The sequence below is a fragment of the Aythya ferina genome (genome assembly GCF_964211825.1).
Source record: "Aythya ferina genome assembly, chromosome: 4".
Lineage (NCBI taxonomy): Eukaryota > Metazoa > Chordata > Aves > Anseriformes > Anatidae > Aythya > Aythya ferina.
In genome coordinates, this window is record NC_140300.1 from 43,014,849 (window position 1) to 43,033,976 (window position 19,128).

Here is a 19,128-nt window from a genome sequence, read left to right on the forward strand (position 1 = left end):
TCTCAAGGCAAGAGCAATTTTTTTTTTAAACACTTGGGTTATTTCAAACACTGTTTGAAAACATAGCATTATTTTAGCCCTGTACTTTCCGTAACAGATTAAGGGTAGAGTGTATCCTTAATTTTCTTCAATTTCACTTTCTCACTAATTAGTGGAAATCTAATAAATATATTAACTAATATTTAGCGGCCTTGCTTTCAGCGTTCTCTATAAAACCATACTCTGCTGCAATTACCCTGCAGCTACTAACTCTGGTTCTGGTCATCATTTCCAAGGTAATTGTGGCACTATGCTGCCCACAATTCAATACGTGCTATTTAACCTTAATTGCCAGGCACTGCCATTACTAAAATGACTGTTGGTAGAAGTGCAAGACAGTAACTAAGACTTAATGGACATTTTCTTTTAATTAAATCTTCCTTCACTTATGTTTTGCTTTGGATTGTAACTCTTGGATAAATAGTAGTATTCAGTTAACCTCATCTTCAAAAAACTTGATTTCACTATCACTTCTGTTTTCAAAGTGAGGTGGAGAGCTGTCTTCCACCCTTCCAGGAGGAGCTTTGTTACAGCAATGTCAGCTGCAGGCTGGAACAGCCACAGCTGCAGCAGAACCACTCAGTCCCCCCATTTGATAGCAACTAGCCTCCATTTACCTAATGCAGGGTACATACTGATCACGCATGCAAGGAGATTCTAGAAAAAATATTTATAGGTGTCTCCTCTTATACATGTACATGTAGGCTCTTGTTAAGAGAGATCACAGCACCCTCTCTTCTACATGGAAAGGACAGCAATTAACATCGTAAAGAAGCTTAGCTACTTGCAGCTCTCCCTCTAAAAGTCCTTTCTATATCTATAGGGATAGAATCAATGCTTTTAAGTCCTCCATCTGAATAGAAGTTTAAGAGAAGGAACCCATTACCTGCAGTGTAGTGAAATGCAGTGCTGCAAGAGTAGTACACAAGTGCTGTGGTGACTGATGTAATAATTTCTATCAGCTTCTCAGAGATAAAAAGTTTAGGCCCATTATATTGCCAGAAATGAGTCTCTGGAGGACTCTAAATAACATTTACTATGTAACTTATTCTACATTACTCCATTATGACTTTTTACAATTGTTTATGTGTAACACTAAATTGTGATACTGCAGCTGGAACATACAACAGTCCATTCTACAAGGGTAGGATCTCAGTACGCTCAAATAGGATGCTTTGACTACTCAGAAGTAGAACCAAGGTCTCAGGAATCAAGGACTCTAGCTTCTGCAGGCACAGTTGTTTATTTCTGGTATATGCATCTCAGATGCTTTTTCTTACACTACAGATGATGTGGCAGTGATAGATGCCTGTCCACCTGCTACAGCTACTCTAATAGCTAACAGTCAGTTTTTTTTAAATGCAGCATAGACAGTTCCTTCCCTCAACACTTTGTAATTTATCCCTGCAGAGCAAGTTTCAGTCCATCAGTAAGCCCCCGAAGTCTTCCAACTCTATTAAAGCAACACAATAGCCTTTTGATCAGTAAATAGATTTTCGACTTTAATATAAATTAGCAGTGATGTTATGAACAGTAGATGTATGTATAATTAACCCAAAGTCAGTTTACACATGGCATTCTTCATTGTTTCACTGTAATGCTAATATTGCTTTTATGGTGCTGAACTTCAAGCACAAGTTCATCTCCAACCTGTACTTGGATGGGCTCATCAAGAACAACTGCAGCTTGCTTCCAGTGTGAGAACTCATCAGATGTATTCAAACTGTGCTCTTCATCCAGATGAAGATGATACCAGAAGGGAATTGCAGTGACTTGGCCAGACTTGCAAATTTGTACCTAAAAAAAAATTTTTGAATATTACTCAGTTACACCAGTTTCAAACCATTTCAATACACTTCAGAGACATCCGCAGATAAGTGAGTTCTGTATTGAAATTTTCAGCCAAGGTGAGCAATAAATGAGAAGTTCTGCAGAATGGTCGTTGAGTGCACTTCTATATATACACACACTTTCATGTACACATACACACAACTCACCTTCACTTCTCTGCTGGAGCTGTTCAACAAAGGATTCATGAGATCTAGCCTTAATAGTTCCGCTGGTTTACTCAAAGGTACACATGGTAACGTAGAGAGATCTAAATACACACGAACAGGCACCTAGGGGTACATACCACAACTTTAGATATTAAAAGCCATTAAAAAGTGAAAAGTTCACTAAATTATAATGCAGAAGTTTCTAGGAATTATTGTAATACCAGTAAGAAACAGCCAAAATGCACCCTTCTAATCACTTCTCAAGTCACAGTCACTGCTCTGTATAGTCACACTATGTCTTTGACTGGTCAAAGCTTCTCCCACACTAGGTCTAGACCAAGTGCTTCCTGTCTTCCTTTATCCCAAAGTCGCTGCATGGTCACAGAAGTGTCTCTTTATATCAAAGCAGAACAAAGAAGTTTCAGCTCTTAGTTCTCTTGCATTTTACACTGAAATTAAACAGCCAGACAGCTGCCTGCAAACTTTGGAACTGTGCTTGGAAGACATCCACCAACTTCATACCTTGAACTGGTTGATAAAAGGGGCTATATTAAACCCAAGAGTTGGTTCTGTTCCTTGAACAGCGCTCTCCAGTAATAGAGACTGTGATTCTACAAGCATCCCATATACCAACACGTACTGTGGGAATATCTTCCCTCCGCTGTGAAGTAAACATCTGTAAAATGAAAGAGATGACATTTCTAAAGCATACCATTCAACAGGAAGGAAAGAACATTACCTACATTTAATAAAGAGACACCAGCTCCTCCACTAAAGTCAAGCACTCATGAACATTTGAGTTTGATCCATCTGACCTGACAGCTGTACTACACCAAAGAAAGAAAACTTGTCACATAATATTGAACTACAGGACTAAGCAGTCTTTCCTCAGTGACAGTATTAGAAACAGTGATATCTCAAAATGAAGGTGGCTGGAGTTATTCATAGCACCAGCACCTAATTCTGAAGGACTGGCAGAACTGCTTAATAAGCCTTTAAGTCAGCAAGTACTTACTGCTGGGGCACAGGTTCAGGGGCATACACCCAGGGAAACAAAGTCTGGTTAGCATTTAAGTCAACTTGGAGTGTTTTTTACTGAAGTTAACAGTACAAGAGACAGTCTTCCCCCCCCCACTAAAAAAAAACATCTGAGGCTGGTTTCTTGCTACATTGCTACAGAGCACCATATTTCTGAGAACAGCAACATGACAGATGCTTTCATTCATCGTATCAAACATCTCCAATTCAGTACAGACTATTTTAGGGCTCCTTTTCTTCTAGCAGGCACCTCTGCATAAGAATTTGGCAGCTAAGTAGTACACCATATGTGTTTTCCTCCTTGGCTACTTGTAATACAGATTCAAATTGGTTGGCATGAAAAGTCAAGAGTAATTTTTTTTTTTTTTTAAAACAGCAATAGTCTTTCAAATCATCCAAAGATTTATCCAAAAGTTGGAAAGTCACAAATATAAATCCTCTGAAATATCCTGCAGTCACTATGAATGGAGAGGAAGATTCCCTAGTGCCACAAGGGGGAAACAAATCCATTTCATCACTACACACACACACGTCATTTCTCTTGTTCTGCAGTCCTTCCCACCCCTTCCTGCAGATTACGGCTAGCTCTGTTGATGCCTCCCTGGCTGTTCTAACCCTACGAGTTTGTCTTTCAGCAGTACCAGTTTCTGTCAACAACACCAAGACATGCACATGGATCTGGATGTGTTTTTTTAAACCTTGAGCTAAAAGCTACCTCATTTATTTAGCGACACGACATACCTAGCCCAAATCACATTCTTCCATACAAAAAATAAAGCAGTCTATTAAAGTGGTATCTTTAACAAGTGTGAAGATCTATGTATACAACTGTCAGACACCAGGAGTAAATTTGCCAGTGTCTTCAAAGTGAATTCAGTCTGTTCAGAAAACAAGCTTTTCTGACTCTACAGAAGCAGCATCATAGTAACTTTGTAGTTAGAAGGAGCAGTTTTGGAAGTTTTCAGATAGTTACAGATTCCTGAAAATACTTTTGTCCATTTATACTGTACCTGGATATTGCAGCCTTTTCCATCACCTCCTGCTGGATTAAGCCAGATGTCTCTATAACATCCAAAATAATAATACTCCACAGTTTGTCTGATTTGGGTCTCTGTAGTACCACATTTTCATCTTCTAAATGGCTAAGCCAAAATTCTAATGTTTCCTTGGGGAAATGATTAGCTTCTGAAATTATATTAAGGACTGCCTGATGCTGTTCTTTCTCAACAGAACTGTAGGCTTTAACTGGTCCCAGTTTGCCAGCTATGATCGGGAGGATGGAGAAGCCTTCAGATACATCTAATATGTACAAAGGATCAGGAACCACATCTATGGAGCTCTTGTTTTGATCTTCTTGGAGGTTCACCCCACTGCCGTGTCCATCAACATCCATGGACTGCAAGTCCTTACTTGGATTTAAGGATGACAGAACCTTGCCCATGGCAGCTTTAAAGCATCTGTGGTACGGTGCATTGTTCAGCAGAGCTATTTCCGTAGATTCCAACACGCATACTTGGCCTTCACCATCCTGTTTGCTAGTTGTCTGAAGACTAGCCAGAGCATTACATAATTCAGCCTCATTGCCCAAACTCAGCGTGTCATCTCCGTCACTGCAGTCCATCCCACACTCTGAAGTTGAAAAAGAAATCTTCTGGATCTTCAAGTAGCAATCTTGGCAGCAAACTTCCATCATCACTGTGTCCCCAGCCTTCACAGAATAATCTTGGCAAAACAGCACAAAAAGTCATGTCAATTACTTTACAGCAAACATTATCACTGGAGCAGCCATACAGCACTCTAAAAAACATAAAGAAGCAAAGCATTATCTTTTTTATTAGTTGTTACTACTGTATACAAAAGAATTATTCTAGTTGCATTTCTTAGTCTTTGGAGAGATACAGCACAAAGCAGCTCAGGTACACAACATCCTGTAGGCTGGAACCAGCAGCCTTCTGAGAAGGGTTTCCTCCTAACCTCAGTAGCCCACTAACTGAAATCCGCTCTGCTGTCAACATTTGCCTTCAACATAAGACAAATCTCAAAACAAGCCTTTCCGTGATAAACAGGTATTATAGGTACTACTGTAAATGTTCTGTCAACGGCAGAGCTAAACAAAACAAGAAAATACTTTGGCTTTAAGGTGTTAAATATTAATATTTACATTTTAATACTTCCTGTAGACAAACCTGAATTTGTATTTACATTAAGAACAATAGCTATGGTTTAGAAAAGGTGAGACTATATGTGAAATAAAATATAAAATAAACCGGAGCATTTCAAAGCACGATTCAAGACTGCCTTTGGATACTGTGTTTGTTTTAAGAAAGGAGAAGTTCTGATACAGACCAGAATTCCAAAACAAAATAGCTACAGTTTGACAAGTATTTCTTTCAACAGCAACACAGGCTAAAATATTCTCCTCCTTCTGTAATTTCAACTGAACTAGTCTATGACACAGCTGCCTCTACTGTCTATCAAAACCTAGAAGTGAATGGAAAACAGGTGGACAGAGAATAGAGGCTGCTGCAAATGACACTAGCACAGGACCCCGCAGAACAGCTGGGTCCAATGGAGTTACCTCCAAAATGAATGTGAGTGGTGTTCAGTTGTCTTTTTGTAGCACAAACAGGTAGCAATTACTACCTCACCTCCCTTTCGTATGTCACATCCAGACTATATAAAGCCAGTCAGCAACCTTACTTTTTGGAATTGCTTCAAAAAACATTTGATTCAGCATAGAAAAAAAGTAATGTGTTTGTTCTCTCAGACCTGGCCCCTGATCTACTTCACCACAGTCCCACAGGCAAGACCTGCTGCAGTGGCTGCACACTGCAGTTCTGAAACTTGGTCAGGAGCCACCTCACAGCTACTTGTCATTGACCTTCTAATCTAATTACTGCTATTTCCTAGGCTCTGAGATAAAGTGCTTAACTCAAGAACAAAATGAAGACAAGTTAATGTACTGCAACAAGAAAACCTACAGGACTTACCAGAGAGGCCCTGCACAGGATAGACTGCCTGTTCCCAACAAGTTTCCTCACTGGGACTCGTAGATAGAGCATGCTCGTCATCAAGCTGTAGGACAAACCACACCACAACAGCATCTAGCGTTCCTCCTTCAGTCACTGGCTGGCTGAGCTTCCACGGCTTCCTACCTGCAAGGCTCTTCAGCTCCTGACCAGAACAGAAAGAGGAAGAAGTGTGAGAAAGTTCCTTTCCATGAATCAAAAACGGTTTCGCTGCAGTCATTACTAAGTTGCTCAAATTGCTGTACCAACCCATGAGGGCACCCAACAGAAACCCCGAGTTAACAAGCTGCTACAATACCAATTTTCAGTATCAGTACTCATCAGGGTTCTCTTTGCACAGGAAAGCAGAGTTATTGGCACACAGCCTACTTGCATTCATTAGTGATTAACGTACACACACCCACATCTAAGAATGTATGTATTTAGAAGCTGGGAACTGCAAGAAAAGAGTTTGGTTGGCAAAGCTTGCCTTATGAGAAATAAGGGAGTGTCTCTTACACTGGACTCCAGCCAATGCTTAGACACATACTTCACTTAAAACCTGCATTTAAATTTAATCAGTTCCAGAAATACTGTATGTAAGCACTGAGTTCACTCAGCAGTTCAGCATTATCATTACAAAAAAAAAACAAGTCAAGCATCTTTGAGGATGCTTTGCTTTCCACTATCTAGGCTATTGCCTTTGTGTAAAAAGCTTGGGTTTACACAGTTTTACTATTGGAAAGTACTAGGATCTTCCATAAAGGGACCAGGTTCTCAATTCTCCAATACTTCCTAAATAATTTTAAATGTATAACAGGAATTAAGTGATCTTTCATGTATACTTTCTTTTCCCCAGTAACTACCTCCTACTATCAACACTGCCAAACACAAAGCCCAGCGCTGATGTCTTAAGACAGTTCTGGCACAGTAACAGGCTATCGATCACAATGGACCAAAGATCCTCTTAGTCACAACCATTATGCTTAGTAACATTGCAGCATAAAAATTTATTGGCTTCCTGAATTGCTCGTGTCAACACTTGTGCTCTCTAAATTACAATCTTAGGAAAAAACACAAGGCAATAGAAAAAGTTCCACTCCAAGAACATGACTAGCTCTCATATGCTGCTTTTTCTACTCTTCCTTTTTTATTCTTGGCCTGTGTTCTCCAGGAGTTGGTTTACCTCTCATCTCACAACTGGGAGATGGCTGAACAATGCACACGTCAGAGTTACAGGACACTAATGAAGTTCAGGATGAGATCTCACTTCTTGAAAAAAAAAAAAAAAAAGTGCTTTGTTGGCAATAGCTCAGTTCCTTTAGGGCCTGAAATGAACAATCAGCTGCAATTACCAGCTGTTAAGGTAAACAATCACTTCCACTCCCAGTGGCACTGATCTGCTGCCAGCAAACAATACCTGGGCTAGGTGAAAATGTCTTCAGCCTGCAATTATAGCCACAACTCATTCCTCTGCCTGGGAGGAACCAAGCTGGTGCTGTTAAGAACAGCAGTAATAAAGTAATTGGCACAAGTCAGCTGCCTTTTTATTATTTTGACTTGTTATAATTACTTCTCTGATCTTTACTGATATCTTTGAAGCATCCTATAAAACACAGTGCAACAGTATTTCTCAAACTGAGTTAAGTCTTTATCTCAGTTCTCTCAAATAGTAGTTAATACAAGCAGAATAAGTGTAACGTTCCTTCCTGTTGTTTAAAAGCTAAGTTTATAAAACGTACGTATCTTTGAATTTACCTTACTAGTGCTAACTGAGTTTAGATATAAACTTCCATCTTTAGTTGGTAATTCTGCTACTGCTGCTGAGCAGTGCACTTTTAAAAAAAAATCCCGTATGAGCACAACAGGTTTGCTTGCTTTTTTTTTTTTTTTTAAAGCCACTGTTAAACATCAGGAGTGGCCACTACAGAGAAAAATACCACTGGAAAGTAACTGAGTGCTGTTGAAATGGCCATACCTGCCTAGTGACAAAAGTAACAGCAAATAGTAGCTAATTATTCCAAATAACTTAATTGCACTTCTTCCCTACACCTCTACTTACATCTTTACCATTTCAGAACAGCATGACTTCATTTAGGGTAACAAGAAATTTCAGTAGGGGAATTATGAACTATGGTTTACAGAGTTCTTTTATCTTTACAAGTCTACCTGCAGACAGAGGCTTAAAAAGAGTCATCTCTCAGATGTAACGGTTTCTTATTGATGCTAGAAGCAGAAGCAACATCAGGTCACAGAGATTGCTCCCAGTAGTATTCTGAAGAGCCCTGTCTTATTTCATTTTTAACTTCAGGATGTCAGAGAAGCCAACTAGGAAGAGCTATTGATTCAGAACACTGCAATTCCTGGCCAAGCAGTAGCCAAGAATAATTTCATTTATATAACAACCTATTTTAAGCTCTGACTCACCACTTCAATGCAAACTCTTTACCATGGGTCAATGAGCAAGAAGCACACTCACCAGAGATCAGATTTATTTTTTAGCATGCTCAGCTGTGAGCAGCTGAGGTCTTTACCTTACATTTCAGGCCTATTTGGTGTATGCAAAGATATTCTAAGCAAAATGCACATAAAAAGCCTACTGTGTTTTTACAAAATTGTATTACAGAAATACCATAAGATACAGCCCATAGGGTTCTGAAGGGCAGAATCAAACTGATTAAATGGAATATGGTAACTTCTTTACATCCTCTACCATTTACATTGACCCAAACATTTAGAGACATTTTGGTACAAGATGTAAAAAAAAAAAAAAAAAAAAAAAAAAAAAAAAATCTTCTTTTGTCTTGAAGATTTCTTTGATGACTCTAACCTTAGAGGAATTAACGAAGTCAGCTCCGTGATTACATAAACCATGTAGGATAGGTCTACTGTGTTTTTCCTCCCCTTTTCTACACTGATGCTGATGGCTGCTTGATCCAAAGGTGAGCTGGTTTAGGGAACTAAACTACATCAAAAAAATTCACCGCCTTCAAAAGAAGGAAGACTGTCATCCGATGAATCATATTGTTACCACAATGAGACAAATACCGATTTATAAATAGGTTAGCTTTAAAAGATGTAAAAAAAAAAAAAAAAATCATTACCTGCAAATTGTTGAAATCCACTGTCATTACTTGGAAGGGTTCTGTAAGAGGTTTGTAGCCTCCAGGAATTCGACTGAGCTTCTCAGTGGTGTAAGGTTCAACAGTTTCCTCTGAACCAGCAAAAGCATATGTTGGACTCAAGAACTGCACTGAATTTGGCAAAAGTACACCAGCGACTTCTTGTGTTTCCACTCTGGGGTGGGGGAAGAATGAAATTTGATATAATTTGACAAATAAATCCTTCCAAGGCAGGCTATGTGTTTTTAAAGGCAGAGCAGAAGAATAAAAGAAGAACTTAACATTCCCCTAGAATATTGATTTACTGTTATATGTTATGACTCCTGGAAGACAGCTAATTCAAACTTGAAAAAACAATATGCAGTACACTGGCTTCTTAACAGTCTTGTGGGAAATTTAAATACATCTTCAAACTTCAAGCAAAACTTGAGTCTTCTCAGAAGTTTATCAGTTCATTTGTTCTTCTGGAAGTAAATGTATTTCACATCAATCTGAAACAATTGCTTTAAAGAGAGAAATAATTTCAAGAGAAAAAGAAGGCTAATCAGAAAAAATACATCAGTAGAGTTAGATCTTACAGTGATTCTAGAAAACAAGTAATGGGTACAACCAGCATCAGCTATACTGAAGAAATAATGTTTTCATGATAATTTTAAAGTAATAAAGCTACAGTAAGAGGTAACCCAGTAAGAAACTTTTTGTGAAGTTGGCTTAAATGCAGCGAGAACAGAATTAAAAGAAAGCTGGTACTATATGTCTAGAATTTCAGCATATTCTAGGAGGAAATCCTAAAAATAATCAGAACACAAGAAATGCAGCGTAACTTAAAACATCACTAAAACAGAATTAGTGAGCAATAGAGTACAAGGCAAATATCAGTGCCAGAAACAGACAACTCATCTGCGAGATTATCAACAATTAAAAGCAAAAGCTGATTTCACATCTGAGCAAGAGACAGTGTTTGCTTACTAGATTAAATATAGTCTTGAGCATACTTCAGAAAAAAATCTCAAGTATGCATAGACCTCTGTGCTCTATAACTACTTAGAACCACTCAGGGAAGAAAATTACGTCATGAGGACAAGCTCTAAGAGAAGCTGTATTAATGGTATAACAAGAATAAGAAATACTGTGCTAGGTGATATAAGAAGAATGAGGAAAGATGCTTTCACAACAGTATTTCATCAGGCATCTTGCTCAAAAAGAACATTCTAAAAAACACAGTTCTGAGGCAGACCATGAAGGCACCTGGGGAAATGTGGAAACGTGTATCAGAAGGATCCAAAGAGATCTGGATAGCTTAAATTTGAGACAAGGTTAAGTGCTTTACATAAAGCTCAACAGCACTTGTTAGGGGTATTGACTTAAGACCACTATAGCTATTGGAGTAAAAAAGGGATCTTAACCTAGAAGGCAGAAAATTTAGAAGTGACTTATCTTCTCAGCATATAATTAATCTGTAGAAGTCATTTCAGCTCTGCTGACCACTTGACCTTAAACTACACTATTAGAATGGACTCTTAATTACACAATCCAAAGCTACAGTAGATTATGTTTCATCCCATTTATATTTTGGGAGAAATAGTCATTATCTTTCAATGCAAAAGACATTTTAGGAGTAATTAGTTATTCACCATTTACAAGAAGGTTCTTCTATGGCCATCTGCTATGGGGAACTTCTGCCCCTTTCTGGCTACTGTCCAGGTGTACTGCATTGGAAAAAAGTCACTGATGTGGCCTAGCTGTTCTCCTGTTCCAATACAGGAAAACACCTGTATAAGTCAATGTGTTTTTTTTTTTTTTTGGTCTAAGAGTAATAATAAGAGTAATACTAAACAAATTGCATCAAGTCAAAACCTCTTACAGAGAGTCTCCATACAGTAATATTGTTTTAGATTATAAAAACAAGAATAACTACAAAAAATAATTGATACACAGCCAGAACTGGTTCCTACAAAGAAACGTGACAGTATGTTAGTTCAGCATTAGGAAAGCCACATACTCAGAAGGATAAGGCTAGGTGGGGTTATTAACACCATGCCTTTACAAGATCCTGTCCACACCTTCTGAAAGCATTAGATCCAGCAGTGAGGTATGGAGCAGATTATAAGGAAGGTACAATAAGGATAAAGGCCAACTGTTAATCCAATAATCTTCAATATAGAAACTGAGAAATAGTTTTACTACTAAGGAATTATGTTTCTTTAGGATGTGGTAAAGGCATATATTTCAGCATTACTGAAAGTCAAGAGTTTCTAATTAAGTGATCCAGAAAATCCAAACAGGAAGGAGGAAAAAAAAAAAAAGGAGCCTAGAGAAGCACTGAGAAGAGTGGAAACAAACCACAATGAGACAAACAGCTGTTCAAAATGTAAGGAGAACAGTAAATGGAAAGTCTTCAGTAAATCATGAGGCCTTTCTCCAGGTAAGAAAATATGGGTCCAAGCTGTGCCAGATTTTAGACATACCTGTGATGTCTACGTATCTCTTTGCATTCCACTGCCATCCCAAATATTGTTGCACTTGAAGGAATAACTCGGCCACAGTCTTCAGTACTGCCATCTTGATTTTTAGCCTGTAACTTGAATAACATGCAATAAGACCTATTTATATCATTACAACCAAGTCTAGTTTACACCAGGATTACAGTCAAAACATCAGGAAGTTCAGTGACTGGGTAAAATCTCCAGTCTTTTTCATTCAGACAAGCATTAAGCTTGTTTCTTACATGTGTATTTTAATACATCCACACCATCATCTTTACTTTTCAGTCTACTTCCCCGTGTAACTCTGAATTATGTTTTAAATTGTGTTCTATTAGAGTATACTGAAATATCTGAGTGCCTTTTTTTTTTTACATGCATCATTCCAGCACTTAACACTAGAGGTCATCAGTTTCAGTTCAACAGAATATGTAGGTTTCCAGCCAGGCGAGACTTATTAAGTTCTTATTATTTGGAATCAAGGCAGCATCCAAACAAACAACAACAAAAAATCCTTGTATTTCATAAGGCCTAACAAAAGTTAAAGTAATATGACAGAACTTCGTATGGGTTAACATACACCAGCTAAAAGACAAAATATGAAGAGATTTGTTCAGTGTTCCAAGAAAGATAAAAATTAGCAAAAATAAAGAGCATATGGCATATTTATATGATGAGGAACTCTTCCCTAGTGTTATGATGAGAAGAATTCCTATCGTAATTTAGCACTTTTTTGCTTAACCTAGCATGAGTTCCTGCTAGCTAGCTGACATCTCAAAAAATAAAATGACTAGGTTGCAGAGCTGCAGGGAATTTGTACCTTTTTGCATATACATACCAACCCCTTTGATGTTACTTATGAGGAGGAAAAAAATGAACAGTGATCAAGAGCGATCTCTGTATGCTGCTCTTGAAAGGCTGCACCAGGCAAACATGCATTCAAGTACCTGTCTACTCAAAACAGCAGCTCACAGAAGTATGCAGCTCCCACTTTTCAGTCAAGTTCATAAAAACAAACCCTAGAACATTAATCTTTAGAATTATCAGCAGGTATGAAATATTCACAAAACAGTTGTTCCTCATTCGTACGTGTGAATGTGCACACAAATGCATTTGTGAATATATACTGAATGTGAACAGAAATAGAAATCACATTGCCATGTACCTACGTCACCTACCTTTGGCTGTAAAAGTAGATGTTCCCAAGCATGTATCAAGCTCTCCACAATCCCTTCTCCAAATAAGCCAGCATCAACAGTTTCTGTAACCACTAAGGAAACTCTAAACAGGAGAAAAAGACACCATGAAATACACATATTATGGATATCTGTTCACAGTCATTTTTTTTTTAAAGAAAAAATGAATGGCCACTCCAATTTGAGATCAGAGCACAACTTCTGCAAGTGTTCTGTGGTCTCAATACCGATGGGCAACTAAATTCTTTTAACAAATTAATCAAAATGCAGGTAAGAGATAGACATATCAAGCAAGAATTTACCATAAAGTTTCTTGGTCAGTGTTTATGAAAAAAAAAAGAAGAGATAAGAGTAAATAGATATTATAGATAAGAATCTAACCCAAAAAAGATGTTTCAGTCTGAGACACAGACAGTGATGCTGCAGAATGTTTATTTTGTCTTCACCTTGTGCAAGAGTATATAACCATGTGTGCACATGTTATAGATTTTTAGCATTTCTATTCAAAGTGCAATAAAATTACTATACAGAGTAATGAATGCAAAAGTCCTAAATATCCGCTGGATTTAAACTAAAAAGTGAATGACATAAAACATTTCCAGAAGAGTAACGAATTACTCCTGACAGGCCACACTTATCAGCTACGCTAAAGAGGATGCATATAGGCAGTTACCACAACACAGCTGAAACAACTAGACAAGGCTTAACTAGCATGCTCACCTATTGCAGCTTTATTATTCTGCATTGTAGAGGCTGTACTACCACCACAGATACAATATTGAATGTTAGTAATGGGAAGTGAAACAAACCATTTCCTTCCTGTATGTTTAATCTGCACCCCTAATAATGGTGAGCTGAAACAATAAACCAGTGTCTTGCATATGCCAAAAACAAAAATCCCCTAGGATTTCCACCTGCTAAAAATTTGCAGATCTTCCTGAAGAACTCTTTTTGAATGGGATAGTGAGCAAAAAGGAGGAGAATATCATAAGCAGCCTGAATCATATATAATGATCAGCGTACTGCTAGATCAAGTTTTAATTTGTCAGAGGACATTCTAAACTGACCGCTTCAAATCACGTAAAGAAACCACAAGGATCACCAAAACCAATTACTGGGTCCATACAAGACCACCCAAAAATCAAAACGTATGTCTGAGAGCACTGTCCAAACACTTTTTGAACTGTGCTAGGCTCAGTGCTGTGACCACTGCTCTGGGGAGCCTACAGCTCTTATTTTGCTTTAGAATACATTATTTAACACTGAAGAAAATCAACTGTTTCGTTTTCCAAAGCACTCTGCTATAAAAGACAGGTGGGAAGACATACGTACACAAAAATAACACTCAACACAAACACAGAAACTTATTCTCTCAGGACAGGTTGCACTCTTCCACTGAGTTTTACTCCAGCACCTAAAGCTACTCTCAATGCCCTTTGGATCTACCCCATCGCAGGGTGCTGACATTCAGTTAGCCCACCCACCACCAACACTCCACATTTAAAACATCAGAAACCTGCACACATCACATGGCATTTTCTTCACTTCAAAAACACAGCATCACTTTCTGTAGTGACTAGAAGGGAGAGGAAGTTTTTCCCTCACTCCTTCAAAGCAAGAGACTGACACACTGCATTCCTGCTCTCTCTGACAAATGCAGGAGTTAACAGGGAGCTACAGGGGTGTGGTACATCCCAGGAACAGCCTTCCTTTGTAGGTCCTATCACATACCTCCATCCTATTCACCAGCTGCAGAAAACAAGTCACAAGTGTGTCAAATGATTACTTTCACTGTGTAGTAACCTAGCTTATTTTTTCTTATTGCTGCAGTGTAATTGCATATGCCCCAAAGCTACCACCAAACCATTAAACTCCTTAGCTTGTGAGATCATTGATTTACCATAGAAATTCATGTGTTCTCAAAAACATTATCATTTCTGCACTGCTCTATAAAGAAAACATAAAACCTTCCTCACATTTGCTATTATTACGTACCACTGACAAAGTTATTTCCTGTTTAGATCACAGTACATTTTCTTGAATTGGGAGCAAAATTCAGAATACCACAACAGAGCACAGTAACTTACCTTTCAGGTATGTGCTTTGGAATTTCTATATCAAGTGACTTCAAATGCAGAAGCTTGATCTCTCTTTCCATATTATTTGCTGCCACCACATCACAAGCAAGTTCATACATGGTTTTTGATAATTCGCAAGCGTAGACAGAAGATGCTCCTGCCTTTTTTGCAAACATACTGAAAAAAAGAATCAGAGCTTTTTCCCCCTCCGATTTAAATCTTGTCAAGTATGGAAAGATAGTGAGTCTTTTGAAGTTCAATTTACACCGCTGATTCATATTCAAAGGGATAAACGTTTTTCATTAAGTGAGCTAGTTTCTTCTGTAAACACTGATGCCACATTAATTGTTACTCTGTTGATATGCTACCAACAACAATAGCATAGCTAGGGAGTATACTGCTAAGCCCATTCTTTACAGTACAGCATTTTCATTAAGCAACTTCTGCCAAATAAGTACTATACTCAGTATTTTAGGACAGAATACTTGACACTAAAATTCCAAATCCAACATGAATTCTCCAATACATACAGCAATTCTTAACATTAAAAGGAAACAAGGCCCTCCCAATAAATCAAATTGATTCAAAAATTGGTTCCAAAAATACAGTTAGACAATAACCTCAAGACTCAATGACTTCTGAAAGCTTTGTTTTGTTTGTTAAGCTTCGTCTTAACAAAGCATGAAAGTCTTTTTCAGAAGCACACAATTTAGACAGATGTTTCCATTAATTTCACATTAAACACGTACTTATGACATACCTCAATATTCCTGTTCCTGTACCAATATCAAGGACAGACTTGCACCCTGAGCGGACAGCATTCTCTATTGCTTTTAGATAAGTAAGATTCCTCTTGGCATCATTGAGCATGATGAAGTGCCAACGTTCCACAAGCCAGTTTGCAACACGGTAAAAATTCTCCTTTGCATCAGCAAAGTCTGGGTTAAGCTTCACTGCCTTGTGAAAATATCCAGCTGCTTCATCTCTAAAGCCCATTCTAATAGTAAAAAAATAACAAATAGGAAGATATTCAGTTGCCAATTATCTGTACATATGTACAAGTCTATAAAAAGACCTTAGGACAACGGAAATATCTCACACTAGTTAGAAAGATCTCTTTAAAAACACTGATATAAAGAAGTATTTACAGCTCTACATCAGATCATTTGGAAATGCAAAGTTAATCAAAAAATTGCAGTCTTTATCTAGTATTGCTTTTTTTTTTTTTAAAACACAAATGAGAAGGTGTAGCTTACTGTAACCACATGACAGCAGCAAATCTGCAGTCTCATGGATTTTCAAATCATAATAGAATGATATAAAAATCTAAAATTGTCCCACCATATCTAACTTGCACATACTGTAAAAACAAATTTTGATTTGCCTATGCTTCCAGTAAGTGGCAATCTCAAAAATAAACTGTGAAACTGAAACAATTTTTTTAAAAGGTAACTGTAGCATACTCTTAAATAAGATGCACTGAAAAATAAGATGTATGAAATGCATCAAAGCATACGTTTTGTTAGCAATGTTGTATAAGTTGCTCCTTCAAATAAGCAACCAGTCAAAATTGTATACCTAACCAAAGCTGCTTTGACCTATGATTTCTGTCTTAAGTTCCAGTTTCAGAAGACCTTAAAATTCAGAGGAACAGCAAAACACCATGTATTTCAAGTTTTGTAGAAAGCAGTAGAAGAATGCATTTAGGTATTAAACAACAGTATAAGCTCAAACCATTTAAGAAAAAAACAGCTCTACACATTATAGTACACATTACCAGCTTCCTCACTTGAAAGATCTGTCAGATGTGACCTCAAGAAGGACTAAAGTCTAGTCAGGTCCCTAACAATTACTGCGTTTGCATACTAACAATACAATGGAAGATGAACTTCAAAAATTTTAAGTTAACCACAATTACAGTAAACACAGTAACTCTGAACTATTATGGTCTTATTTCTGTTTAGCAACTTAATAAATGCTTAAAAATACACTTGAAGGCAGTAGTACTATTACATTAAGCTTTTAATTCAGCAGAAGTGCTCTTTTATACATATAACTGGCTGTGACTATTAACATATATTAGTATCGGGTACTTAACTTTCTAAGCTAACAAACACAAAATTCAACAGCATGAACTATATGAAATTAAACATGTGCTTGTATTTATTTCTTTTAAGCACATTTTATGTGTTAAATTATGTGAAATTAATTTCATTAACGTATAACACTGAAGTAAGCTTTACAACAGCTGAATATAGATCACTACAAACCTGAAAAGATGTTCTCCCATACTATTACATATCACTTCATCATTCGGATACAGTTCGAGAGCCTGTTCATAGCAGTTAAAGAGATCTTGAATCCGTGCTAGAGAATCTAGTTCTTCCGCCCATTTAAAGAGAGTAAACTGAAACGTTTCCTAGAAAATAACACACAGACCATTGAGTTGGCTATAGTTACCAGAAACATCCTGACATGCACCTGAACACACTTCTTTCACTAAAGCAGCACCATGCAATTGCTCAGTATTTTCCCAAGTTACTTGGGACATCACTTACCATTTGAAGGAGCTAAAGTAAGCTCTCAAATATCCACACTGAATATCATCACCCAGCAACATTATACTAAGAGCCAGGATGTATACTACTGCATGCTGTGCTGTACTACAAGCCAATAATAACAACAAGGGATTATCTTTACTGAACTTCGTTAATGCATACTGCACTGGAAGTGTGATTTTCTTCCCACAGAAAAATACAACTCATTAAATAAATTGCTATCTGTTACTATTTTTCTTCTTTTAGAAGACTGAGTAGCAAGTTACAAACAAAAAGTCACAGGCACAGAACATGTTACATAGTCTCAAGAGAAAACCAAACAGCACTTACTTTGACACTGGTCTTTAACTCAGGGGCTAGATTCAGTACCAGGAGATAGTGAGCATATGCAGTTCCGTAATCCTGGTCCTCCAGGCAATGCTCGGCACTCTGCAGAGATCGGGAAACCAACTCCCGCCTGCCGGCTTCCTGACCACCTCTGGGGCTCCGACGAAGTTTAGCATTGGAGTTGGGCATTCTGAAGGATGGAAGTACTAGCCCTTCCTAAAATCAACGAATTACATGTTCTGTAGGCCAAAAAGGTTATGCACAAAACTGGTAGACAAAGCAACATATTCAGAATTTACAGGTATTTAGAACTCTTCCCCAAATCCTAAGCATTCAGAAACATTCTCATCTTTAAAGTTTATGGAAACATCAGGGGTGTAAAGATGTAAAGATAGTGTACACTATTCAAAACTTAGGCATGAAACATACTTGTATTGTACTAGATCCTACAAACAGCTTGTATTTCTTTGCTTTTCAAGAACTATTTTTTGTAATGTGTACTTTAGCATATCTTTAAGTAGTTTTACACACCAGAAACTCACACATTCAGAGATCTCATAATCGACCGTAACATTTGCAGGTTAAGGCTCTTCCACTTCAGTAACAGCATCCCCATAAACTAAGGGCTTCCAGATAGAGAACTTTTTACTTTACACGAGGTACCATGACTGTTTCTTCCCCTCAAGAAAGCGTCAGTTAACAGCATCAGTACACACGTTTTAAGCGTTAACAGTTACCAAATCTGCAATGCTTACCTACGTACAAGGGCCTAACAGTGCCTTCGGGGTTTTCAGATATATCCTAAAGCTGAAGAGAGCGAACGTTACATAAAGAGGAGCCGCAAGGAAGACAGCATCACCCTAACAGCTTGTTTAATTAAAAAAAATGAAATAAAATTAAAAAGCCCAGGCCACTTAAGAAGCAACCACCACCAGCTTACACAGCAACACGCAAACCCGCCTGCCACACGGCTCTGGGGGCCCGGAGGGCAGCAAGGACAGGGCGGGCAGGCCTCACCAGCACCGGGCTGGCGAAGCAAGCCTCAAGACCCCCACCCAAGCGAGCAGGGGGCAGCGGGGAAGGGAGAAGCCCGTACCCTGCAGCCGGGCCGGGCGCTCCCGGGGCCATCACCTGCTGGGCGCCAGCCGCCGCTCCCCCACAGCCCCCAGGCACGCCGCGGACCGCCGCCATCTTAGGGCCCAGCGCCAGGCGGTGCCGGGACGTGCCAGCGCCCCGCCCAGGTGGCCGCCCCCTAAGATGGCGGCGGGCGGGTCCACGCCCC

At 38.4% G+C, this 19,128-nt stretch overlaps 1 protein-coding gene across 7 annotated transcripts; it reads right to left on the bottom strand.

Annotated features, from left to right (window-relative positions):
- Positions 1-1,514: 1,514 nt before the first annotated feature.
- On the bottom strand, positions 1,515-19,080 carry PRMT9 (protein arginine methyltransferase 9). 7 transcript variants are annotated; one of them, XM_084516876.1, is made up of 14 exons: positions 18,978-19,080; positions 18,602-18,653; positions 17,850-18,062; positions 17,232-17,380; positions 15,722-15,958; positions 14,971-15,138; positions 12,866-12,968; positions 11,673-11,779; positions 9,187-9,379; positions 6,065-6,248; positions 4,085-4,796; positions 2,559-2,712; positions 2,037-2,159; positions 1,515-1,836 (listed from the first exon to the last, which is right to left on the bottom strand). In XM_084516876.1, exons 3-14 carry the CDS (start codon positions 18,033-18,035, stop codon positions 1,621-1,623), a joined length of 2,532 nt encoding a protein of 843 aa, XP_084373002.1. In that variant the 5' UTR covers positions 18,036-18,062; positions 18,602-18,653; positions 18,978-19,080; the 3' UTR covers positions 1,515-1,620. The 7 variants fall into 7 exon arrangements, with proteins under 7 accessions (XP_084373002.1, XP_084372998.1, XP_084373003.1 ...); XM_084516872.1 differs by having other exon boundaries at positions 11,673-11,785; XM_084516877.1 differs by having other exon boundaries at positions 18,943-19,073.
- Between the last annotated feature and the right edge of the window lie 48 nt (positions 19,081-19,128).